General features: G+C 66.9%; 1 protein-coding gene across 1 annotated transcript; it reads right to left on the reverse strand.

Annotated features, from left to right (window-relative positions):
• KIRREL1 (kirre like nephrin family adhesion molecule 1) lies at nucleotides 1-25,288 on the reverse strand. Its single transcript, XM_068414465.1, has 15 exons — nucleotides 25,119-25,288; nucleotides 8,060-8,209; nucleotides 7,110-7,259; nucleotides 6,295-6,452; nucleotides 6,033-6,183; nucleotides 5,058-5,163; nucleotides 4,759-4,907; nucleotides 4,541-4,668; nucleotides 4,331-4,457; nucleotides 4,116-4,216; nucleotides 3,811-4,009; nucleotides 2,945-3,052; nucleotides 2,694-2,833; nucleotides 2,521-2,598; nucleotides 1-2,394 (listed from the first exon to the last, which is right to left on the reverse strand). The coding sequence occupies exons 1-15, from the start codon at nucleotides 25,168-25,170 to the stop codon at nucleotides 1,924-1,926; spliced, it is 2,268 nt and encodes a 755-aa protein (XP_068270566.1). The 5' UTR covers nucleotides 25,171-25,288; the 3' UTR covers nucleotides 1-1,923.
• Between the last annotated feature and the right edge of the window lie 538 nt (nucleotides 25,289-25,826).

The raw sequence follows: 25,826 nt of genomic DNA on the forward strand, positions 1-25,826 counted from the left end.
TTTAAGACTAAAAATATAGTACAGAATATTTAAAAAAAAAAGGAAAATGACAAAAAATGGGTGGTGGGGGGCGGGGAGGGGGATCACAGATGTGTCTCTAGGGCTCGAAACCAGCCTGGGCCAAGGAGGGGACCCGCTCGCCCGGTGCTGGGGGGCTCAGCCGTGGTCTCGGGGTGTGGGGGGGGACCCCGTTCCCACCCCAGGGTGGGGGTTTAATTTAAAGCTTCGGCTTCGCTTCACGGCACCCGGGGATGGCTGGGGCGGGAGGCCCGTCCCGCGCCGCCGCGGTGGGTATTGCTATCGACGGGGGGGTGGGGGTGCAGCACCTGGGGTGGGAGCCCCCCCAGAATGGGGCTGTGCCCTGCGAGGGGGTGTGGAGGAGGGTGTCAAGTCGGGGGGGGGGGGTAAATCAGGCACCACTGCAAGAAATGGCACGCGGTCCTGGGGTCGGGGGCTCAGGCTGGGCGCGGGCTCAGCACCTTCCAGAGCTTGGCCTGTCCTGCCAGTACCTTTGGGGGGGGTCAGGGAGGAAAGGAGGGGGGCAGAGGACCCCCCCTTCCCAAAGCCTCCCAGTGAGCCCCCTGAAATCGTACCTGCTCGCCACGGGGCCGAATCCAGCCCACCGGGGTCCAGCTCCGGGGTGCTGGGGAGGGGGGGATGGGGACCACCCAGCACATCCCCCTCCCCGCACCAGACCCCCACCGTGGGGAGGTGTTTCGTACCGAATCCCAAGGGACCGCAGGGACAGCTTCAGGCAGCGATGTGGCCAGGAAGGGCTCCCCCAAACCCACCCTGTGCCCCCACCCTCCAAAAAAATCGGGGTCCCCATCGCTGCAGGCAGCAAAATCAGGGTCCCCACGGCTCCGGCTGCCCAGTGCCTCCCAGTCCCTGGAGCTGGGGGAACTGGCTGAGCTCCCGCCTGCTTTGGGCCGTGCCGGGGATGGGGCTGCGGAGCGGTGCCGGTTGCTGGTGGCCAGGAGGGTGCTCCCACCCCTGTATACGCCTTTATATACATTCAGAAGAGGGATCCCCCCCCACCCCCCACCCCCCCACACCGGCTGGTGCTGGTGGGACGGCGCTGGCCGGTGTTGCTTGGGGTCAGGGTGACGGCGGCGGGACGGGGACCCACCTTGTAGGTACGAGTGTGCGTATGGGGGGACACGCGGATGCCGGGGGGGGGGGTCCTGCTGCTCTGAACTCACCAGTCCCCATCCCCTGGGACCCCCAGGGCACCCCCCCCATGGTTGCAGCTCTGCCGGCGGGTGGGACGGATGGGGAAGGGGGGAGCCGGCCCCAAGCGGGGGCTGTCCCCGAAGTCAAGGCACAGGGAACAGGCTGGGACGGGGCTTGTTTGGGGTGAAACCAGCAACCGGGCGCTGCGTACACGTGTGTACGTCCCGACACGTATGGGCACACGTGTAGCACCTCCCTGCGCCCTCGCCTGGGGGGCTGGACGGGGTGGGGGGCGGTTCTGGGGGCAGCTCGTGTGCAGCCCCTCCCTCCTGCAGAGGAGGGAGAGGTGGGTGCTGGCTCGGGGATGCTGGGGACCCACAGGGGAAGGATCCGGCCCGGTGGGAGGCTGCAGAGCCGGCCCCGACAGCCGTGTGGACCCAGATGTGATGGGAGGGTACAGGGTGGGCATGGAGGGGGTGGGATGCCCCCCAACCCCTCTCCCTCCTCCAGGAAGGTACCGAAAAGAACGAACTGAATGAGTGGAAGCTCGAAGAGACTCGGGGCACATCCCCACCGGCAGCAAACCCCGGAGGGGTGGCACAGCCCCTGGAGTCCAGCTGCCGGAGGAGAAGCGGGGCAGGAGGGTCAGGATGAGCCCCTGAATATCAGGGGACAGTCGCGAGGTACCTGTGGACCCCCCCACTGCCTGTGCCACCCCCCCCCCCACCTCCTTTTGGGCGCTGCCCACCCCTAGACGTGTGTCTGCATCCGCTGCTGGAAGCGCTGCCCGTAGTCCGAGTGCTGGGAGGTGTAGGAGAAGCGGGTGGCACTGGTGTACTTGCCCATGGGGTCGTAGGCGTCGTAGGGTGCCCGGTCCAGGCCGGGGGGCTGGCCGTACCCCAGGCGGTAGGTGGCATAACCGGCGCCCGCCGGGAAGGCGGCGTGACCCCCGTAGTTCTCATAGGAGAGCTGGCTCGCCGTCTCGCCGCCCGCCGTACCGGGAGGGGGTCCGGGCCCCGGCGCCGCCTCGGCGGTGTAGTCGGACGCGGGGCCGCGGCTGTAGGTGTTGAGCTGAGCGTAACCGCTGGAGTGGGAGAGGCGGGAGGGCGGGCGGGCGTCGTAGCGCGCCGGGCCGGGGTTGCGGTAGTCGCCGTAGAGGACGGTGCGGGAGGACGGACGGTCCTCGTGGGCGCGGACGTTGTAGTAGCCGTTGGTGGGGTCCTGCGAGGAGAGAGCGGGGGGATGCGCTGGGAGAGGATCCACGAGTCCCCTGGCCCCTTTCTCCTCCCCCCCAGGACAAAACGGGGACCTGCCCCCCCTCCCGCACCCCCGGCGCCGTCACCGGACCTTGAGCTCGTACTCCTCGCGGGTGTCGATGGTGTCGCAGCGAAGGTCCTGCTTCAAGTCCACGTCGTCCTTGAACGACTGCAGGAGAGGAGAGAGAGAGACGGGTTCGTTCTTCCCCGGTCCCACCCGTCCTGGTGCTGTGGGGTGACTCCCTGGCGCCGGGTGTCCCTTACCGAGTAGATGGCCTTCATGACGCGGGTGGCCGTGGAGACGCTGGCCGTGTCCTCCTCGCGGTCCGCGTGCAGCGTCAGGGGCTCCCGGTTCACCGTCTCCACCTTGATGTCCAGCTTGCGCAGGGTGACGTCCTTGCGGCCTGGGGACACGCGGGACCGGGGATGGAGGCGGCCGCCGGCAGCACCCTCCCACCCTCACCCCATGGGTGCCATCCGTGGCCGCAGACCCCCCCTGTGCCCCCCCTACTCACTTCCTTTCCGGCGCCGGTAAAGGAAGCAGGCGAGCGCGACGAGGAAGCTGATGACGAGGATGCTGGCCCCGATGGTGGCACCGGCGATGATGCCCACGGGCAGGACCTCTACGGGAGACGGGGAAGACGTTAGCTGGGGACAGGGGACAGCGGCACTGCCAGGAGGTGGCCGCGGCAGGAGGGTGCCTGCCCTCGCCAAGGCCTCGCTGCCTGCAACACCGGGGACCTGGCCGGACTCCCCGGCGTGCCAGGTGGCCACAGTGCTGTGTGAGGTGGCTGCAGAGCCATGCAAGGTGGCTGCGGTGCCGTGCGAGGTGGCCGTGGTGCCATGTGAGGTGGCCACAGTGCTGTGTGAGGTGGCCGTGGAGCTGTGCGAGGTGACCATGGTGCCGTGTGAGGTGGCCATGGTGCCATGCGAGGTGGCTGCAGAGCCATGCAAGGTGGCCACAGTGCTGTGCCAGGCAGCCGTGGAACCGTGCCAGGTGGCCGTGGAGCCGTGTCAGGTGGCCACGGTGCTGTGTGAGGTGGCTGCAGAGCCGTGCAAGGTGGCCACGGTGCCGTGCCAGGTGGCTGCGGAGCCATGCGAGGTGGCCATGGTGCCATGTGAGGTGGCCACGGTGCCATGCCAGGCAGCTGTGGAGCCATGCGAGGTGGCCACGGTGCCGTGTGAGGTGGCCGTGGAGCCATGTGAGGTGGCCGTGCAGCCATGCGAGGTGGCCACGGTGCCGTGTGAGGTGGCCACAGTGCCGTTTGAGGCGGCCACGGTGCCGTGTGAGGTGGCTGTGGAGCCATGCGAGGTGGCTACAGTGCCATGTGAGGTGGCCACGGTGCCGTGCGAGGTGGCCGCGGTGCCGTGCCAGCGCTACCTTTCTCCTCCAGCTGGATGATGGCGGTGCCCGGCCCGAAGCTGTTCCAGGCCGTGCAGTTGTAGCGCGTCTGGAAGTCGGCGTCCACGACGTTGTTGATGGTGAGGGTGGAGAGCACCCCGCTGCCCGTGTTAGCCCGCTCCACCGTGTACCGCTCCAGCGTCCCTGCCTCCAAAACGTTCTCCTTCCAGGCCCACGCCTGGCCCCGCCGGGGTGGTGGGGAGGAGGAGAGGGGGGGCTGCGTCAGCACCCACAGCTCAGCGTTGTCCCCCCCACCCCGTCCCCCCCAGCCCGGTGGCACTCACGATGCGGTCGGGGGGCGGCGTGCTGCCGATGAAACACTCCACCTTGCCGCGGTCCCCGCGCACCGCGTACTGCACCGCCTCGCTCGAGATGATGGGGGGGCCTGCGGGGGGCAAGGAGGGGGGGCTTGATGGGGGGCACGCCGTGCCGCAACCGCATGGACCCCCCCGTGTCCCGGATCAGGGTCTGGCACGGGGTGGGGACACCACGCACTCACCGTTGACGAAGAGGGTGACCTCGCGCTCGCCCACGCCGATGCGGGGCACGATGGCTTTGCAGACGTACTGCCCCGCGTCGGCCTGCGTCACCGACTTGAGGTACAGCTGGTTGCTGTTGCTCAGGACCTGGGTGCGAGCGCCATGGGGGTATCAGGGAGGGGGGCACGAGACCCCCCACCCTCCTCGGACCACCCTCCCTCCAACCCTACCATGTTGGACTCCTTCTTGGTCCAGGTGAGGGTCAGCGGCGGGTTGCCCGACCACACGCACGTCAGCGTCACGTCGGAGCCGATGTCCGTGACGGTGGGTTTGGGGTCCACCACGATCCGTGGGGCAACTGGAGATGGTGGTGGAGAAGGGGGAGAAGGTGAGGAGCTGGCAGCAGCCCGGGGGTGCTGGGGTGGGGTGGGGGTGCTGCCCCACTCACAGTGCACGTCCACCAGCGTGCTGACGTTGGTGCTGCCGATGTCGTTGTGCACCTCGCAGGAGACGGGCTCGGTGAAGAAGGTGTAGTCCACCTGCGTGTCGTACTTGTTCTCCTTGGCGTCCTCGATGATCACCCCGCCCTTGGCCCACCTTGGGGGGGGGCAGAGACCCGAGATGGGCACCTTCAGGGGGTGCACAGGACCCCCGTGGCCCCGTTTGACCCCTCCGTGCTCCCAGCTGACGCTGAAGCCACGCCAGGAGGTCGGGGAGGGACCTCCTGGGGGCCCGCGGGACCCTCACCTGTAGCCTTTGATCTCAGGGTTGGCGGTCGCCATGCAGGTGAACACGACCCGCTCGCCCTCCTGCACCGTCTGGGGCTGGATGGACAGGGTGACGGTCGGGGGATCTGCGGGAGGGCGGACGGAGCCGTCACGGGCGCTGGCACCGGGTCAGCGTGGCAGAGGGAGAGGGGACAAAAGGAGGAGCCCCCTGCCCAGCGCTGCCCGCATCGCCCCCTCCCCACGCTGCCACCCGGGGCATGGCCTGCGGGGTGGGAGATCCCAAAAGCTCTGATGCTCCGGGTGGGCACCCAGCATCCCTGCCTGGCATGGGTGCTCACCATGGGTGCCCAGCATCCCTTCCTGGTGTGGGTGCTCACTGTGGGCACCCAGCATCCCTTCCCAGGGTGGGCACCCAGCATCCCTGTCCATCATGGGTGCTCGCTGTGGGTGCCCAGCATCCCTTCCCAGTGTGGGCACTCACCGTGGGCACCCAGCATCCCTGCCTGGTGTGGGCACTCACCGTGGGCACCCAGCATCCTTTCCCGGTCTGGGTGCTCACTGTGGGTGCCCTGCATCCCTTCCCAGTGTGGGCACCCATCATCCCTTCCCAGTGTGGGTGCTCACCGTGGGCACCCAGCGTCCCTGCCCATCGTGGGTGCTCACCGTGGGCACCCAGCGTCCCTGCCCACCGTGGGTGCTGGGGTGGGTGCCGGGCCCGGGCAGGGCAGACCCTTCCCGCAGCAGCCACTGGAGGTCGGTGTTCACCACCAAGTCCCAGCCTGGCCTCCCCGCTCCAGCCTGGCACCAGCCGGGTGGGACTGGGCGAACCCCCGCCGTGGGCACAGCCCCTCTGCAGCGACCCAGCTCCAACCACGGGGCTGGAGGGACCCCCCGGGCACCCCGACAACTCATCTCCAGCCCCCTGCCCCAGCTACACCCCTGTGCCACCACCGCCACGCAGGGACCGTCCCCTCCGCCCCCGGCACCCACTCACGGTGCACGTTGAGCTTGACGAAGGTCTCCTTGCCCGCCGGGATGGCATCGTTGGTGCTGCGGCAGGAGAACACCCGCCCGATGTCCAGGTCGGTCGGGTTGATGGCCAGTTGGCTGGTGGTCGTCTCCCGCTTGCCATCGGCCAACACCTCCTGCCACGGGGAGGGGGCGGTCCCCATTGGCTCCCAGCACCGCGCTGGGGACGCCGAGGCACGGCCCGGGGTGCAAGGGGATGGGTGCGGGGTCCCGGCGTGTCCCCGTACCGTGCTGGTGATGGCTCCGTCCTGCTGGAGCCCGTCCCGGTACCAGACGATGGTGGCCGCCGGCTTGGCGCTGCGTGCCCGGCAGGTCAGGTTGTACGGCGTCCCCGCGCGCAGCAGGATCTCGGGGGCTCCGTCGATGGTGGGGTCCTCGGGGGGGACTGCAGAGGGGACAGGGGACAGCGGGGTGGGTGCCTCGGCTGCTGCGAACCCCCCCGGGGAGCTGTGGGTAACGATGGAAATGGGGACTGGGGGGTCTGGTGGAGGGGTGAGGTGGTGGGAGGGGCAGAGAGGGAGGGACCCCCCTGTACGGGGACCCCCATACCCAAAGGAGCCTCCTCTGCCCAGGGACCCTCCTGCCTGGGGACCTCTTTGTCAGGGGACCCCCCTGTCAGGGGACCCCCCCTTGCCCAGGGACCCCCCTGCCCAGAGAACCCCCTGCCTGGGGACCCCTGTGCTCAGGGACCCCCCTGCCCAGGGACCCCTCTGCCCAGGGACCCCCCTGCCTGGGGACCCCTGTGCTCAGGGACCCTGCCTGGCAACCCCCCTGCCCTGCCCCAACTGAGCCCCACACTGGGCAGGGGACACAGGGGGACCCCACTGAGCTTGGCAGTGGGTGGCAGAGACCCCCGGGTACCCCCACCCTTGGCAGTGCCACCCCAAAGCCCCTGGGGCAGGGCTGTTCCCACCAGCTCACAGCCCCCCCCTCCCAGGCCATCTGCCGTGCCTGCGATGGCTCGGGGGACACGGGGTGGGGGACACGGGGTGGGGGACACGGGGTGGGGGACATGGGGTGTGGTGGGGGGCTGGCTCCTTACTCAGCACGGTGAGCTTGGCCCGGCGGGAGCGCAGCGCGGCCTCGGTGGCCTGGCACTCGTACACGGCGTCATCGGAGAGCTCGGCGTCGGTGATCTCCAGGTTGTACTGGCCCGAGTCGGCCGTGCCCACGACGCGGTAGCGCGGCCAGGCTGCGGGGACGGCACACGTGTGGGATCCCTGGTGTGTGTGGGATCCCTGGTGCACATGGGATCCCTGGCACACGTGGGGTTCCTGGCATGTGTGGGATCCCTGGCACGTGTGGGATCCCTGGCACGTGTGGGATCCCTGGCACACGTGGGATCCCTGGTGCACGTGGGATCCCTGGCGCGTGTGGGATCCCTGGCGCGTGTGGGATCCCTGGCACATGTGGGATCCCTGGTGCACGTGGGATCCCTGGCACACGTGAGATCCCTGGTGCATGTAGGATCCCTGGCACGTGTGGGATTCCTGGTGCACGTGGGGTTCCTGGTGCACGTGGGATCCCTGGCATGTGTTGGATCCCTGGCACACGTGGGTTCCCTGGCACATGTGGGATCCCTGGCACACGTGGGATCCCTGGCACGTGTGGGATTCCTGGTGCACGTGGGGTTCCTGGTGCACGTGGGATCCTTGGCACACGTGGGATCCCTGGTGCACGTGGGATCCCTGGTGCACGTGGGATCCCTGGCATGTGTTGGATCCCTGGCACACGTGGGTTCCCTGGCGCGTGTGGGATCCCTGGCGCACGTGGGATGTGCCAGGGATCCCTGGTGCACGTGGGATCCCTGGTACACGTGGGATCCCTGGCACACGTGGGATCCCTGGTACACGTGGGATCCCTGGCACGTGTGGGATCCCTGGCACATGTAGGATCCCTGGAGACGTAACGCCCGAGAGGCTCCTGCGCGGTGACAGCCCCTGCCCCACGCGGTGACGCCCCCAGAGCCCCCCGGCGCCGCCCCGCGGGTACCTTTGAGCCCCTGCCCCATGCCCAGGGCGAGGCCGTCTTTGGTCCATTGCACGATCCCGGAGTAGTTGAGCACCACGCAGGAGAGGACGATCCTCTGCCCGGCCACCACCGTCTGGTCCTCGGGCTCCTCCACGAACCGTGTCTGCGCCACTGGGGACAGAGGAGGGGCATCGGGCAGTGCCCGGGGTGCCAGGGGTGTGGGACCCCCCACGCTGGGCTCCTGAGCCCCCGCCTTGTGCTGCAGCCGGGATCGATCTCGGTGCCCATCACGTGGCCAGCGGGTATTGACGAGGACACGGCGGGGGGGACGTGGGGCATGTGCCAGCCCTGGGGCAGGGGATGGGGACCCTGGGAGGGCAGCAGGGCGAGGGGCATCGTGGCGGAGGAGCCCAGCGGTTCCCCCCACCTTAAAAGCCTTTTTTTTTTGTAATATTCACGTGATTTCTGCCGTGGCACGGGCGAGGGGGGGGCAGAAATCCCCGCTGGGCATGAGCGAGCTGCGGAGAACGAAGCCACTACGTCCCCAGCGTGGTCTCCGCCTGCATGGCTGGCTGGGCCTGGCACGGCATGGCATGGCACGGCATGACTGGGCTGCTCGAGGGGTGCCCCATGCCCTTGCCATGACACACGTGCGGCAGCGCCAGGCTGTGCCAAGAAGTACCCCAAAGAGTCAGCACCAGGCACCCCCAAAACCCCAGGGTGGGGCACCCCAGGATCCCTGGGACCTGGTACCCTGAGATTGCGGGACGTGGCACCCAGGATCCCCGGGATATGGCACCCAGGACCCCCAGGATATGGCACCCAGGATCCCCGGGACGTGGCACCCAGGATCCCCGGGACGTGGCACCCAGGATCCCCAGGACATGGCACCCAGGATCCCTGGGATATGGCACCCAGGACCCCGGGATATGGCACCCCAGGATCCTGTCCTGCCGGGCAAAGGGCTGTTTAGTCTGGAGGAGGGTGATAGGGGACAGCGGGTGCGGGGGAGGCTGCGCTGGAAGGTGCCGCGGGGCCTTGGCATCGCGCCGAGGAGACGGGCGGCTCCCCAAGGCCAGGGCTTAAAAGGCGAGGGGTGCCCTCGTCGTCACCGTGTCCCCTTGTCACCATGTCCCCCTCGTCACCATGTCCCTCTCCTCACCATTCCCCCTCGTCACTGTGCCCCCCTCGTCACCATGCCCCCCTCTCCTCACCACGCCATCCCCCATGAAGCATCAGCATCTCGGCACAGCCGATCCCACCCGCTGCCGTGGCAGGCATGGTAGCCCTGGGCTCTGAGCGTGCATGCACACGTGTGTGCATGGGAACATGCCTGTGTGCATGGGGATGCATCCATGTGCATGGGAATGCGTGGAAGCATGTGCATGTGTGCATGGGAACACGCCTGTGTGCATGGGAACATGCCTGTGTGCATGGGAGCACATGCGCGTGTGCATGGGAACACGCCTGTGTGCATGGGAGCATGTGCATGTGTGCATGGGAACACGTCTGTGTGCATGGGAGCACGTGCATGTGTGCATGGGGACACGTCTGTGTGCATGGGGACACGTTTGTGTGCATGGGAACATGCCTGTGTGCATGGGAGCATGTGCATGTGTGCATGGGAACACGTCTGTGTGCATGGGAGCATGTGCATGTGTGCATGGGAACATGTCTGTGTGCATGGGGATGCATCTGTGTGCATGGGAATGCGTGGAAGCATGTGCATGTGTGCATGGGAACACGCCTGTGTGCATGGGAACATGCCTGTGTCCATGGGAGCACATCTGTGTGCATGGGAGCACGTGCCTGTGTGCATGGGAACATGCCTGTGTGCATGGGAGCACGTGCGTGTGTGCATGGGAACATGCCTGTGTGCATGGGGATGCATCCATGTGCATGGGAATGCGTGGAAGCATGTGCATGTGTGCATGGGAACACGCCTGTGTGCATGGGAACATGCCTGTGTCCATGGGAGCACGTCTGTGTGCACGGGAGCACGTGCATGTGTGCATGGGAACATGCCTGTGTGCATGGGAGCACGTGCATGCGTGCATAGGAACACGTCTGTGTGCACGGGAGCACATCTGTGTGCATGGGAGCACGTGCATGTGTGCATGAGAACATGCCTCTGTGCGTGGGAACGCACACGTGTGCACAGCAGCACGTACGTGTGTGCAGGGGAATACACACGTGCGCCTGGGAGCACGCACCCACGTGCGAGCACCCCTACACGCGCGTTGCCAACACGCACTCACACCCCCAACATGTCTCTGCACACGGGACCACACGCGTGTGCGTGGCGTGTGCGGGGAGCCCCCCCCGCCCCGTCTCCCCCTGTTTCTGCCGGAGCCCCGGGGCCGCTCTCCGCTCCCTCTCCCTCCTCTCGCTCTTAACTCCGGGTTCAAAGCGGCGCCGCTGATCCGCGCTGACAGCTCTCAGATGGAGCTAAATCTCGCCGCGCTCGGGGTTTTATTCGATTTTATTAATTTATTTTAGTATTTTATCTCTCTCCCTCTCCCCCTTCTCGCCGCTTTTTTCAATTTAAGCCTTTCCCCCTTCCTCTCCCCGAGTCGTTTCTATTTATATTGAAAAAAAAAAATAAGGAGGGGGAAAAAAATAACCCCCAAACGCCTTCGGTGGTTTTATTCCGGAGAGAAAAGAGGATTTGGGTTCCCTGCGGAAAGGGAGAGACGTGCAGGATGCTGCGGCCAGGGCACTGTCCCCTCCGCTGTCACAGCCCCGAGGCACCGTCACCCTGCGCGAGGCGATGGCACGGAAAAATCGTCCCCGAAATAACCCCGGTGGGAGATGGTGATGGAGCCGTCGCCTGCGTGGGGAAACTGAGGCACGGAATGGGGCTGAGCTCAGCGCCGGCCGCCCAGCGCTGGTGGAGGCCACCAAGGACGCAGTTGTCCCCCCCGCCTGTGGGGTCCTGTCCTGCCAGGCGCTGGCACAGGGGGGGGATGCGCTGGCACTGAGACGTGATCGGCCCTGGCACGTCCCCGCGCTCCCCCCGCTGCGCCCGGCGTCGGGGCTATTTTAGGCTCCGGCAATTTGGGTCTTTCAGCTAAATCGGGGCAGGGACACAAGGGGGATGGCCACGAGGCCAGTGACCCCCCGCGCTGCGTGGCCCTGGGGTGGCAGCGGGGCCCCATCCTGACCCTAGGGATGGGGCAAGGCTTCGGCGGGTTTTGTGGGGAGGATGGGGGGGGACACCCAGGGTGATCATCTGGGCACTGAGGATGCTGGAGTGGCAGGGACGGGGATGGGGATGGGGACAGGGATGGGGACAGGGATGGGGACAACTGGCCACCAAGGATGCTGGCATGGCGGGGATGGGGACAGGGATGGGGACAACTGGCCACTGAGGATGCTGGTGTGGTGGGGATGGGGATGGGGACAACCGGCCAGTGAGGATGCTGGAGTGGCAGGGACAGGGATGGGGACAACTGGCCACCGAGGATGCTGGCATGGCAGGGATGGGGACAGGGCCAGCTGCCCCATCCTCAGATGCCCCTGACCACCTCCCGCAGCATCCCCAGGTCACCGCTGCCCCTGGCAGGATGGGGACCCATCCGGTGGCCACCCGACCCCGCACCGCGCTCGCCAGCAGCTCCCGGCCAGTAAATTAATCTTTGCTGGGGAGGGTCCCCAGTGCCACCAACGCCTGGTGACGCCCCTCCGCTGCCACGGTCCTGGCACGGCCGCGCTGGCCAGGGACAGGCCGGGCCTTGGCAGGAGGAGCCGCTTCTGCTCCCGCCCGGAGCCACTCATCTATTTTCTTCTCTCTCCTCTTGGCTTTTTAACACTGCCCTGGCGGGACGGTGGGTGGCAAAGCCACCTGGGGGGGTGGCCCTGGGGTGGTGACACCGGGGGGACCGGCAGCTGAGGACCCATCTCGGTGCTGGCAGCACAATTTGGGGGTCAAAGCTCTGTCCCTCCCCCCCTCGCCCCCCGCTTCATTCTCAGCCCCCGCGAGCGCTCGCCCGTAATCCCGCTTTGATTGACGTTAATTGAATATTACCATCCTTTAATTCCTCGTTAATTGAATCCCCCGGCCGCTGCGCCGGGATGCGCGGGGAGCCGGCAGCACCCTGGCTGTGCCAGCACCCTCCGTGCCTGCTTGTCCCATCCTGGCCCCAGCCTGGCCACTCCAGCACACTCAGCGGTCGGTTGTCCCCATCCTCATCCGCATCCTTGCCATACCAGTGTCCTTGGTGGCCAGTTGTCCCTGTCCCCATCCCCATCATACCAGCATCCTCAGTGGCTGGTTGTCCCCATCCCCACCATGCCATCATCCTCGGCGCCTGGTTGTCCCCATCCCCATCCCTGCCACACCAGCATCCTCGGTGGCCAGTTGTCCCCATCCCCGTCCCCGCCACGCCAGCATCCTCGGCGCCCGCTTGTCCCCATCCCCGTCCCCGCCACGCCAGCATCCTCGGCGCCCGCTTGTCCCCATCCCGGTCCCCGTCCCGGCTCCCTCCGGTCCCCGCACCCTGGCTTTGCTCCCGGCGCTGGCGGATCCTCCCCATCCCGCCAGGAACGGAAAGTATTTCAACACCATCATATGACGCCAGCGCATCGTTGGCGAGCGCCCAGCGCCCGGGCTCGGGAGGCACCAGGATGGGGCCACATCCAGCCTGGCCCCCATCGCCGTCACCATCTCGGGGGGGTGTCACTTCGCCTGGCTGAGTGTCCCCTGTGGCACTGGGGCTGCTTTAACCCCAACCCCCACCAAGGGGGAAAACCAGGCGTGGTGGGGGGCACAGGAGCCTCCACAACCCACCAATGCTGCACCGTGCCTCAGTTTCCCCCAGGGCTGGGGACACTCGGGCGTCCCCAGTGTCCCCGCAGGGTGCTGGCGGGGGCCGCTCCGTGCCTCCCCGCTCCCGCAGCTCTCCGGGGAAAGGATGCTCCAGTTATTTTCATTTTTTAAAAGGCAAAAATTATAAAAACAAATGAGGAGGCGATGGCTTCCCCTCCCCCGGCCCCGCCGCCTCTCCTCCCCACCCGCTCCCGGCACCACCGCGTCCCCACCGCCTCCCCCCTCCTCGTGCCCTGCCCGGGGTCACCTTGGCAGTGCCACCCCCTGGAGCACCGCGACGTGGGACAGGAGCTCCCCAGCCCCTCTGTGCCACCCATGTGTGACCCCAGCTCTGGGGTCCCTCCGTGTCCCCAGCACATGCCATGTCCCCGCGCCACCGGCTCCTCCTGTACCCTCCCAATCCCTCATTTCGGGGTGGCACCAACCCCAACACCAAAAATTTCCCATCCCATCAAACATCCCACCTCGATTATCCCCCGGGCAGGGGGACGGGCGCTGCCATGCCGCACCCCATCACCACCCCGGCGGGGACAGGGCCTGGTACCCTGGGTACCACTTGCCCACGTTGCCACGGTCCCCAGGAGACGCTGGCCGTCCTCACGGGGAAACTGAGGCACGGGGGAAGAGACACGAGGGTCCACCAGCCCGAGGATAACCCACCCCCAAATTTTCCACCCCAATCACCCAGCTAGGGCCGACGCGGCGACCGTGCAAAACAATTTTCAATTAAAAATCTCGTCGGGAAGAGGCATAAATACACCGGGGGGAGAGATGACGTGGTGGAATTGGGTTCTATTTTTCCTTCCTGAGGAGCCTTAAATATTCCCCACCTCATAATAATAATAATAATAATAATAATAATATAAAAAAAAAAATGAACTCCCGCCTTACGAAACAACATATAAATTCCCCTCGTAATTACATTACTTTCAGCGCCGCCAATAAAATATAAACCAGCGCCGGGCAGAGGGAGAAAATAGAGGAGAAAATTAATGAATTGCTTTAGTGCAAGAGGGGTGGGGGGGGGACTGGGGGGGGCTGGGACCCCCGTCGCTGCCCCGTGGGGCTCAGCGCACGTCCCCAAGGCCACACGTGGGGTCCAGGGTTGGGTACAGCCCCCGTGCCCTGCCCCGAGGAGGTATCCCAAAGGGACCCTGGTTTGGGGGTCCCACCCCCCCCCCAGTGCAGGCAGAGGCTGGGGGGGGGCTCAGGGGGGTCTTTGTCCCCCTCCCGCGCTGGGCAAGGCCCCGCCGGCCGCCCCCCAAAGGTGGTGGAAAAACTCGGCCCCTTTTCTCGGGCCGTTGATCGCGGTGAAAGGGGGCAGCCAGGCAGAAAGACAAAGGGCTGGGGCGGCCCCGAGCGGGGCGAGGCGGGGGGCGCGGGGGGCACGGGGGGCTGCGGGGGACATGGGGGGCACGGGGGGCTGTGGGGGGCACGGGGGACACTGGGGGCTGCAGGGGACATGGAGGGCTGTGGGGGACAAGGGGGGCATGGGGGGCTGCAGGGGGCACTGGGGGCTGCGGGGGGCACGGGGGGCAGGGGGGCTGCGGGTGACATGGGGGGCATGGGGGACTGCGGGGGGCACGGGGGGCTGCGGGAGGCTGTGGGGGGCACTGGGGGCACGGGGGGCTGTGGGGGACATGGGAGGCTGCGGGGGACCCGGGGGGCTGTGGGGGGCACTGGGGGCTGCAGGGGGCATGGGGGGCTGCAGGGGACACAGGGTGCTGCAGGGGGCACGGGGGGCTGTGGGGGGCACTGGGGGCTGTGGGTGACATGGGGGGCTGTGGGGGGCACTGGGGATTGCAGGGGGCACGGGGGGCTTCAGGGGGCACGGGGCTGCAGTGGACATGGGGGGCTGTAGGGGGCACGGGGGACAAGGGAGGCTGCGGGGGACATGGGGGACATGGGGTGCTGCGGGGGGCTGCGGGTGACATGGGGGGGCTGCGGGGGGCACAGGGGCTGCGGGGGGGCTGCGAGGGACATGGAAGCACCAGCCATGTGCTTGCGTGGGAGCATGTGTGTGTGTGTGCACCAGCGGTATGTGTGCACATGTGTGTTCACGTGTGTGTGTGCACCCGCTGCGTGCTTGCACGGGAATGTCTGTGTGTGCACGAGCCGGGAGCGTGAGCTCCCACGTACAGGCCATGCGTGTGCACACGCGTGTGCAGCCATGTGCACACCCCGGGCGAGCACGGACACCCCCGTGCCACCCCCAGACGAGCTCCCTCGGCCCCCAGCACCCCTGGGTGCGGGGGGTCCCTGCGGGGTCCCGGGAGGGGGGGGGCTCCACAGAAGGGGTGAGGGCGCAGACCGGGGGCTGCCTTCACCCCCCAGCAGCCTTCCTCCTCCTCCTCCTCCTCTTCCTCCTCCTCCTCCCGCTGCCCTTTGCACCGCTGCCAAACACAAAGGCCTGGGCTGCAGATGTGCGGGGGGGCTCCAGATGTTGCTCCCAGCACCCAGCACCGCCCCCCTCAGCACCCAGCACCCCCTACTCAGCACCCAGCACCCCGAGGCAGCCCCCCCAGCCCCACATCCTGCACCCCACTCACCCCACCCCAGCATCTCCCAGCGGGTCCCCAGGGCAGAGGACACAGACCCCAGCCCGAGCCCCCCCCCAGCACCCTGGGGGACCCCCCCCCCCACCCCAGCAGGAGCCTCCCCCCTCGTTATTCCCTCTTCATTGCTGGGGCTGGCAGAATTATGGAGCAGGGCTGTTTATTGGCTTGAGTTTAATTAATTTGTGTAATATCCCTGTTAGGAACAATGTCTAATTAAGACTTTTGTTTGTGTGCGCGGGAGGGGGAGGGGAATAAAGGGGGGGAAAAGGGGGAGGGGGGGGATAAAAATCCCAAATCATTAATTGGGGGGGGGGGGGGGGAAAGAAATATTTAAGCAGCGCTGGCCTCCTTCCAGCGAGCTGCCTGTGAGCGCCCTCGTTACAGATGTCTTAATGAGACATCGCTTAATAATGGGATTATCAATCCCGTGGAATCGGGACGAGCAGCTGGGAGAGCGCGGGGCTGCGATATGGGGCTGCGATACGGGGCTGTGATATGGGGCTGCGATATGGGGCTGTGATATGGGGCTGTGATAAAGGGCTCTGATATGGGGCTGTGATATGGGGCTGAGATATGGGGCTGTGATATGGGGCTGCGATATGGGGCTGGATACGGGGCTGTGATAAAGGGCTCTGATATGGGGCTGTGATACGGGGCTGCGATATGGGGCTGCGATATGGGGCTGTGATACGGGGCTGCGATATGGGGCTGCGATACGGGGCTGCGATAGGGGGCTGTGATATGGGGCTGCGATATGGGGCTGTGATATGGGGCTGTGATAAAGGGCTCTGATATGGGGCTGTGATATGGGGCTGAGATATGGGGCTGTGATATGGGGCTGCGATATGGGGCTGGATACGGGGCTGTGATAAAGGGCTCTGATATGGGGCTGTGATATGGGGCTGCGATACGGGGCTGCGATATGGGGCTGCGATATGGGGCTGCGATATGGGGCTGTGATACGGGGCTGCGATATGGGGCTGTGATATGGGGCTGCGATACGGGGCTGCGATACGGGGCTGCGATACGGGGCTGTGATATGGGGCTGCAATATGGGGCTGTATTATGGGGCTGCAAGAAAGGGCTGTGATATGGGGCTGCGATATGGGGCTCTGATAAAGGGCTCTGATATGGGGCTGCGATATGGGGCTGCGATAGGGGCTGCGATAGGGGCTGAGATATGGGGCTCCTATAAGGGGCTGCGACATGGGGCTGCGATATGGGGCTCCACATCCACACGTACGGAGCCAGAGGACGAGCCCTGGCCTCATCAGCCACCCAAGCAGCTCGTGTGCCATGGGACCTGCGTGTGCCACGGGACCTGCGTGTGCCACAGGGCCCGCGGGTTGTGCACACCCCACCCCGTGCCTCAGTTTCCCCACGGGCGGCTCAAGCCCCATGCTTATCCCCACGAGGTGTCCCCGACGGGGTTGGCAGCAGCTGGTTTCGATCCCAAGCAAAAAGGGTTTAATAAATAAACCGAATGTGGGAGGAACGGGGCTTGAAGGGAAAAGACTCGACGGGGACGGGGCACGGGCTGGGGTCCCCCTCCGGCTGCGCCCCGAACGTGGTGGGGACCCCACATCGCTCCCCCCACCCTGGCTGCTCCCCCCTCGGAGAACACGGGCAGGAATTGGGGCTCCTTCCTCCCCAGCCTCCCTGGGTCATCCTCCCGGCACGGGGGCAGCGGGGGGGACCCCAATGGGTGGGGGGACCCCATGGGGTGGTGGGACCCCCCCCCACCCCTCCCCATGCTGAGGAACCCCAGCTGCCACGTTGTACCCCAAACTGGCCACGTGCCCCCCCCCACCGTGAGGATTTGGGGCTCTTGGGTCCCCCCCACCCCACTGGGGATATTTGGGGGGGGGTCCCACAGCAGTTTGAGCTCACACTGGGGGGGGTCCCATAGCAGTTTGAGCTCACACCAGCTTGGTCACCCCAAACTGGGAGCTGGGAGCCCCATGTCTCGTGCCTGTGACTGTGGGGGGGGACCCATCCCAGTGGGGTGACCCTGGATTTGGGGGTGACCCTGGATTTGGGGGGGGGGGGGGACACGCAGCCCTCCCTCCCCTCTGGGGCTCCGCAGATCCTGCTCGGGAGAAGCTGGAGCTGGAGGGAGCAGCCCTGGCTCCCCGCTCCCCGCTCCTGCGGTCGGAGCCCAGCGATGATCCCACAAGGCTGGAATTTGAGGAATTTCCTGCCAAGGCTCTCTGGAAGATGAGGGAAAGAAAAGGCAGAGCTTAACCCTCGGCTCCCCGCAGCGGGCAGGGGGCTGGGAGCGCAGGCGAGGGGCTGCCGGGGATGGGGGGGTATTTTTTGGGGGGGTGTTAAGCTTTTGGGGGGTCACATCATGCTGCTCCCCAGCTTTTGGGGCCAACAGTGTGTGGAGCTGGACGGAGAACCAGGGCCCTGCTTTGGGGTTGCCCACGTTGATGGGGAAAGTAAAGGGTGTCGTGCCTCAGTTTCCCCCACTGCTGCTCTCCTGCCTCCTCCCTGAGCGGCCCCAGGGGAGCCTCCACCCCAACACACCACCCAGCCCAGCACCCCGCGTCCCCCAGCCCACCACGAGCCCCTGGGACACCTCCAGCACCCCACCGGCCCCGGGCCAGGGGGGCTCAGCACCCCCCGTCCTCCCTGGCCACCCGCGATGGAGCTCTGTGCGCCCCGACCCCAGGCTGGCAGCGGGATGGGGTGGGAAATCCCCTCTCGAACTGTTATTTTAAATCAAATCCACTTTTTTTTGAAGAAAAAAACGAAAAGGGAAGGGAGGAAGCGAGAGGAGGGGGCTGGAGCCCCCCGCTCCCCCTGGCAGGGGCTGAGGGCCCTGCTCTGCGCAGGGCAGCGATGGGGACGGGACCCCCGGACCAGCCCCGCGTTGTCCTTGGCACCCCACGAGCCCGGCGAGGACTCAGCACCAGGGGAGGGGGCAGCCTGGGTGCCCCCCAACCCCGCAGCACCCACGGGTGTCCCCAGTGTCAGGGGGCGGCACGTTGGCCCGAGGAGCCCCCCGCGACGGTGCCCGCAGCCTTCGTCCCGCTCCTCTGCGTCCCCCCGCTCTGCCCGCGCCCCATCGCGCCTCCCGGCACCGCTGCGATGCTCCGGCGGGCGCAGCGGGGTGCAGGCCAGCACCCCCTTGCACGCCCACGTGCACATGTGCTCCCTTGCACACCCACACGTTCCCTCACACACCCACACCCCCCCTTGCACACCCACACGCTCCCTCGCATGCCCACACACCCCCTTGCACACCCATGCACCCCCTTGCACGCTCCCTTGCATGCCCACGCGCTCCCTCGCACACACACACTCCCTCGCACACCCACGTGCACACGTGCTCCCTCACACACCCATGCACCCCCTTGCACACCCACGCCCACACGCTCCCTTGCACGCACACACACTCCCTCGCACATCCATGCACCCCCTCGCACCCCCTTGCACACCCACGTGCACACATGCTCCTTCGCACACCTACACACTCCCTCGCACCCCCTTGCACACCCACACACCCCCTTGCATGGCCACGTGCTCTCTCGCACACCCACACACCCCCTTGCACACCCATGCCCACACGTGCTCCCTTGCACACCCACGCACCCCCTCGCACACCCACACACCCCCTTGCACACCCACACCCCCCCTCGCACACCCACGCCTGCGCGCTCCCTTGCACGCACACACACTCCCACGCACCCCCTCGCACACCCACGCACCCCCTTGCATGCACACGTGCACACGTGCTCCTTTGCACACCCACACACCCCCTTGCACACCCACACACCCCCTCACACACCCCCTTGCACGTCCATGTGCACATGTGCTCCCTCGCACACCCATGCCTACATGTGCTCCCTTGCACGCCCACACACCCCCTCGCACTCCCTCGCACCCCCTTGCATACCCATGTGCACACATGCTTGCTTGCACACCCGCACACCCCCTCACACGCCCACACACCCCCTCGCACACCCACACGCCCCCTTGCACACCCACGCAGCCCCTCACACCCCCACACACCCCCTCACACGCCCACGTGCTCCCTCACACACCCACACACCCCCCTCACACACCCACACACCCCCTCACACGCCCACACACCCCCTCGCACACCCACGCCCGCGCTCCCTTGCACGCACACTTTCCCCCGCTCCTTTTCTTCGCCGTTCCCATGGTAACCCCTCCAAGGCTCACAACCGCTCTCCGATTGGAAATAAAAGTTGTTTTCCCTCCCCTCCTCCTTACCCCACTCCTTCCCCCCCCCCCTTATTTTGATTTCCATTCGGATCATAATCCGCCCGTTGCCATGGCAGCGCTGGCAGCCCTTTATGTCCCAGCCCTTGCAGAAAAGGCCTCGCTCCCCCTTTTTCCCTTCCCTGCTCCTTCCCCAAGTGGCTTCACTCTTCAATTCCCTCCTTCCCACCGTCCCCTCGCAGCGGCCACCCCGGCAGCGCCACATCCAGCCCAGCACCGGGGCCTGGCATCACCGGCTGTGCCACGGCTGGTGCCACGGTGGGACTTTTGCGGCGGGTTGAGGGGAAAGGGGCTCGTTTGCCAGCGGAGCCCAGGCTGGATCCCGGAGCAGGGCTCCATCCCGCTTCCAGATACCCTGAACTCTGCCCCGTCACCCGGACCCCCTCCTCCCTGGGCATCCCCCTCTCTGGGCTGGCACCCGGGGGGCTCCTCGCTGGGCATCCCCCCCTCTGGGCTAGCACCCAGGGGGCTCCTCACCCTATAATCCCCCCCTTTGGGTTGGTACCCAGGGGGCTCCTCCCTGAGCATCCCCCTCTGGGCTGGTACCTGGGGGGCTCCTTACCCTCTAATCCCCCCTTCAGGCTGGTACCCAGGGGGCTCCTTGCTGGGCATCCCCCCCTCTGGGCTGGTACCCAGGGGGCTCCTCCCTGAGCACCCCCCCTTTGGGCTGGTACCTGGGGGGCTCCTCACTGAGCACCCCCCCTCTGGGCTGGTACCTGGGGGGCTCCTCACCCTATAATCCCCCCCTCTGAGCTGGTACCTGGGGTCTCCTCACCCTCTAATCCCCCCTTCAGGCTGGTACCCGGGGGGCTTCTCACCCTCTAATCCCCCCTTCAGGCTGGTACCCGGGGGGCTCCTCCCTGGGCATCCCCCCCTCTGGGCTGGTACCCAGGGGGCTCCTCCCTGAGCATCCCCCCCTTTGGGCTGGTACCCAGGGGGCTCCTCACCCTATAATCCCCTCCTCCGGGCTGGTACCTGGGGGGCTCCTCACCCTCTAATCCCCCCTTCAGGCTGGTACCCAGGGGGTTCCTCACCCTATAATCCCCACTTCAGGCTGGTACCCGGGGGGTTCCTCACCCTATAATCCCCCCCCTCTGAGCTGGTACCTGGGGTCTCCTCACCTATAATCCTCCCCTTTGGGCTGGTACCTGGGGGGCTCCTCACCCTCTAATCCCCACTTCAGGCTGGTACCCGGGGGGTTCCTCACCCTATAACACCCCCCTTCAGGTTGGTACCCGGAGGGTTCCTAACCCTATAATCCCCCCCTCTGAGCTGGTACCTGGGGTCTCCTCACCCTCTAATCCCCCCCTTTGGGCTGGTACCTGGGGGTCCCTCCCTGAGCATCCCCCGCTCTGAGCTGGTACCTGGGGGGTTCCTCACCCTATAATCCCCCCTTCAGGCCAGTACCCGGGGGGTTCCTCACCCTCTAATCCCCCCCTTTAGGCTGGTACCCGGCGCTGCCCGCTCGCCCATCCGGAGGGTGACGTGGTGGCCACGCTGCCACCACGAGAAGTGCCGTGGGTCCCGCTGCCAGCGCAGGATGGTCCCTCCGTCCCCTCCGTCCCCCCTCCCGCGCCGTGCCCGCTCCTGGCTGGGAGCGGGAGGTTATGAAAATGAGCTGTGTGCCCAGGAGACTGTAATTATCTGCTAAGTGTGAAAGCTGGAGTGATTAATTAAGAGATAATAAAAAGAAAAGGAGGCTAGAGAGGGAATAACGGATGCTTTGATGATAAAACCTGAGGTAAGGCAAGCAATTAGGGGAATCTTTATGGAGGGTTAGCTCCGATGCCCGCGCTGCCGGCGCGGCGGGGGGCTGCGTGGCGGACGGACGGACACACGGACAGAGGAGCAGCGAGGCCGGGCAGCCCCCGCGTGCCACGGTCCCGTGAGCGGAGCTGGCATCCCGTGCGGCAGGATCCCAGGTAGGAACTAGGCCAGGAGGAGAAGCTGGCTCGGGATTAAACCCGAATTAAAGGATGGGGATGTAATTAACGGCGCTGGGCTCTGGCCGGTGGCAGAGAGGTGCCCGAGGACCCTGGTTTCACCTCCGGACGGTTGGGTGCCCACAGGTCATGGGACAGACAGACAGACAGACGGCTCCAGGTCCCGCAGAGGTGCTGCGGGGCTGGCAGGGGACGCTGCCGGGGGGTCCGCGGTCGGGCTGGCTGCCTCCCCGCTGGCGAACCGGGCCCCAGCGCGGCACCGGGTGATTCAGCCCTGGCACAGGCTGCCCGGGCAAGTCCCGGCACGGGGCGGTGGCTGCCGTGGCACGGCCCGTCCCGCCGGCCCCGAAGGCTGCCTTGGCCCTGGCCCCGCAGTGGGGCAGCACATCCAGACCCCGTCCCTCGCTCTCCACCCCTGGGAAAGATGGAGACACCCCCGGGGTGGGAAAGGGGCTTCGTGCCCTCCCCGTGCCCGTCCCGGAGGGTGGAAAAGCATCGGCAAAACCCCACCAGTGCCCGCGAGCCCCGATCCCAGTGGCCTAAATGGTTTCCTGAAGGGTGGCTGCGGGGCTGGGGGTGTCACCCTGCTGCGGTGACGCGCTGTGGCTCTGTCCCCCTCCACCGAGTGGTTTGGGGCCGGGGGGGTCCGGAGGGGAGTTGGGTTCGATCGTGGTGCCCCAGGCTCCTGCGCAGGGGGGACGTGGGGGACGGCTGGCAGGGGTCCGCGTGGCATCGGGGGGTTAGGGGGACACGCTGCGAGGCCAAACCGGTGCCAGGGATGGATCCGCTCCGCCAGGAGAGCAGCTCTGCGCCGAGGGCACCGCGTGGGACGGGGGGGTCACCCAGGCAAGTGCCCACGGGAAGCCCAGGGACCCCGCGGTGGCCCAGGGGCCACCAGCATCGCCAGCGCTCCCCGCATGCCCCCAGCCAGGGCGCGATGCCGAGTGCCACCAGCTCCGGCGCAGCCCCCAGCCCCGGGGGGGCCGGTGGTGATGCCCACCGTCCTCCCCCACCGCCACGGCTCAGCCCCAGAGCATCTCCCAGGGGCTTTTATCACCCTGCAGCAGACAACGGGCATATCACAAACCACGGCACGGCACCGGCGACATGCGGGGAGCCGAGCTGCCGCCGCCGTGCCAGAGGGAGGACGGGCAGGTGCCCGTCGCCGTCCCCATCATCTCCTTGGCTGTGCCAGGGCCTTCCTTCACCTCCTTCCCCCTTGGGGAGCCACCGAAGGCATTAACAGCCCGGATTGGGGCTAGCCAGGGTGGCCCTGTGCCCTGGCACCATCCCTCCTGCCCCAGGGCCAGGGGGTCACATCCCTCCCTCCGAGCTCACCTGAAAAAGTCACCAGCGAAGGGACCAGCCTGACCTCAAACCACCCGGGGCCACCCCTGCTCCTTCAGGGGTGACGTCCCCCAGGGCAGCGGGGCTCAGCTGGGGCACGCAGCGAGCGCGCCGGGTCTCAGGGCCACACGCCGGGGTGGCCCACGAGCCCCTGGGGACGAGCCCCCGCTGCCGCCCCTCCGGCAGCCCCCATCTCGCTGCTGCTTCAATTTTGCTGCTTTTCAGAGGGAAAGGAAGGGGGGGGGATAAAAAAAAACCCCACAAAGAGAAGAAGAATCGCCCAGAAAATGAATAAATATTTCAATTTGAGGCGCAATCACGGCGAGTGATTGAAACGGGGGGAAGAATAATGGGTTTCATTTAGATAAGATACAGAAAATTATTTAGGGAGAAATGAAGAGTGATGAAACCCATTCAACATCTTCGTGCGTGGCAGCATGAATGGCACCAAACCCCCCCCGCACGCCAGCTCCGGGGGGAGGGACCCCCCAATTTTGCCCCCAAACAGCAGCAGGGACCCCCCCCCAGCACCCCAGTTTAGAGCAAGGCTCCTCTCCGAGGCCAGAGCAAAACTTTAATGGTGGGGACTGGGATGGGGCTGCTCGGGGGGGTCACGGGGTGGCTCGCCCAGGGATGTGACCCCCCCAACATCCACCCGGCTCGTCCCTGCGATGCCGGAGCTGGGCCCCTCTGGCCGACCACATCCACATGGCACCGGGCGGGAGAGCGGGCGCTTTTGTTCCTGGGAGGGCAGCGGAGCCCCCCGGCCCCGCACGGGGGGGTCCGGGATCAGCCCCCCGGTCCCGGGATCAGCCCCCCGGCCCCGGGATCAGCCCCCCGGCCCCCCTAAGCAGCTTTACACGCTCCTTTTAAACCCCGGGTCGACTCGATTTGGTTTGGTGGTTTTTTTTTTTCCCCCCTTCCTCCTGGCATCTTAGCAACGCCGCCTCCTTAATTAAAAATTAGATTGGATTTTTGCAGCAGGGAAGGAGCCGGAGGCCGCGGCGGCGCAGGGCACCGCTCGGCTCCAGCCCTGCGGAGGGATGAGCTGGCTGAGACCTCGCCAGCTCGCTGCACGCATGGCACACTTCCCCGCTCCCCTCGCCGGCGGGGCAGCGAGGCCCAGCTTCGGGGAGGCCCTGGGGGGGGCAGCGGGGCTGTCCCCCCCCCCCAGCTCCGCTCCTCTTGCTCTGTGTGACCTCGGCCGAGCAGCTCCGCCGTGCCTCAGTTTCCCCAGAGCTTTGGGGGTCAGCCAGGGCCTGGGGAGGGGGCTCAGGCTGCCCCCCCGTCTTGTAGAAAGCACTGGAAAGCCAGTGGGGGGGAGAGGGGACCCCATGCTCCCCCCCAGCCCCTCTCCCAAGCGCTGCCAGGGTTGGGAGGGGGGGGTCCTGGCTGCCCCCCGAGATACCCCCTCGGCTCCCTGCGGACGGACAGACGGACGGATGGACGGACGGCGGCCCCCCCCCCGGCTCCCCACCAGCATCCCCACCATCCCCATGGCCGGGTCCCCACTGCTGGGGCACCCCCCTCACCCTGGGGTCCCCTCGCCTGCCCGACACCCACCACTGCCCCCCCCGTACCCCGGCTCCGCAGCCCCGGGAGCCCCGCGGGACCGGGACTGGGGGGGGATCAGGACCCACACTGGGGCGGGGGGGACGGGACACACACCCTAGACCTTGACCCCAGCCCGGGGCATCCAACCGGACCAGAACCGGGGGAACAGACGGGAGAACCGGACCCGGCTCCATCAGGACCCGCCGATAACGGGGCGGGGGGCACCGGGACGGGGGTACCCGCAGCCGGGCGGGAGCGCCCCGGGGCTGGCAGCGGGGACGGCGCGGGGGGGGGGGGGGTCCCCCGCCACCAGAATCCCCCTCCCCGCATCCAACCGCCGGTTCCCGGGGGACGAAGCCGCCGCTTTTCCCCGGCCGGAGCCGCTCTGATCCCGCCGGTACCGGCTGGGAGCGGAGCCGCTGGCCGAGCCGAGCCGAGCCGAGCCGAGCCGAGCCGGGCCCGGGGGGCTGGAGCGCTGCCCGCGGAGTTGGGACTCGCACTTCGGGCGGCCCCGCGCTGCCACCGCCCGGTACCCGGTCCCCCACGCTCGGTACCCGCTCCCCGGTGCCCGGTGCCGGTGCCCGGTGCCGCTCACCCACCTTGCCCGCGGCTATCAGCGAGAGTCAGCAGGCAGAGGAGGAGGATCCGCATGCTCCCGTCCCGGCCGCGCTCCGGGCACCGGGTGGCCGCTGCCCCGTTCCGCCGCCCCGCTCGGCCCCGGTACCGGTACCGGCACCGTTAGAGCATGGCCCGGCCGGGCCGGGACCGGGGCCGGGACCGGGGAAGAGCCGCGGGCTCCGCTCCGCGCCCGATCGCGCCGAGCCCCGGAGTGCGCTGCCGGCGGGGCGGGGCGGGGGGACCGGGGGCGGCACCGGGGGACGGGCGGGGGGGGTGCGGGGAGGGGGCGGGGGAGGGAGGGGGGAGCTGGGGTGGGGGGGGCGTGTTGGGGTGCGAGCGTGTGTTCGTGTGTGTTTGTGCATGTGTGTGCGTGTCGGGGGGTGTACATGCATGTTGGGGTATGTGTTTGTCCGTGCAGGCATGTTAGAGTGTGTATATGCATGTCGGGGTGTGTACATGCACGTTGGGGGGGGTGTGCATGTTGGGGTCCATGTATGTGCATGTTGGGGTGTGTACATGCGTGTTGGGGTACATACATGCATGTCGGGGTGTGTGCATGCATGTTGGCATGTGCGTTTATGTGTATGAGCATGTTGGGGTACGTACATGCATGTTGGGGTGTGTGCTCGGATGTGTTTGCATGTTGGGGGGTGTACATGCATGTTGGGGTGTGTGTTTGTCTGTACATG

This window comes from Nyctibius grandis, chromosome 17 (assembly GCF_013368605.1).
Source record: "Nyctibius grandis isolate bNycGra1 chromosome 17, bNycGra1.pri, whole genome shotgun sequence".
Taxonomy (NCBI): Eukaryota; Metazoa; Chordata; class Aves; order Nyctibiiformes; family Nyctibiidae; genus Nyctibius; species Nyctibius grandis.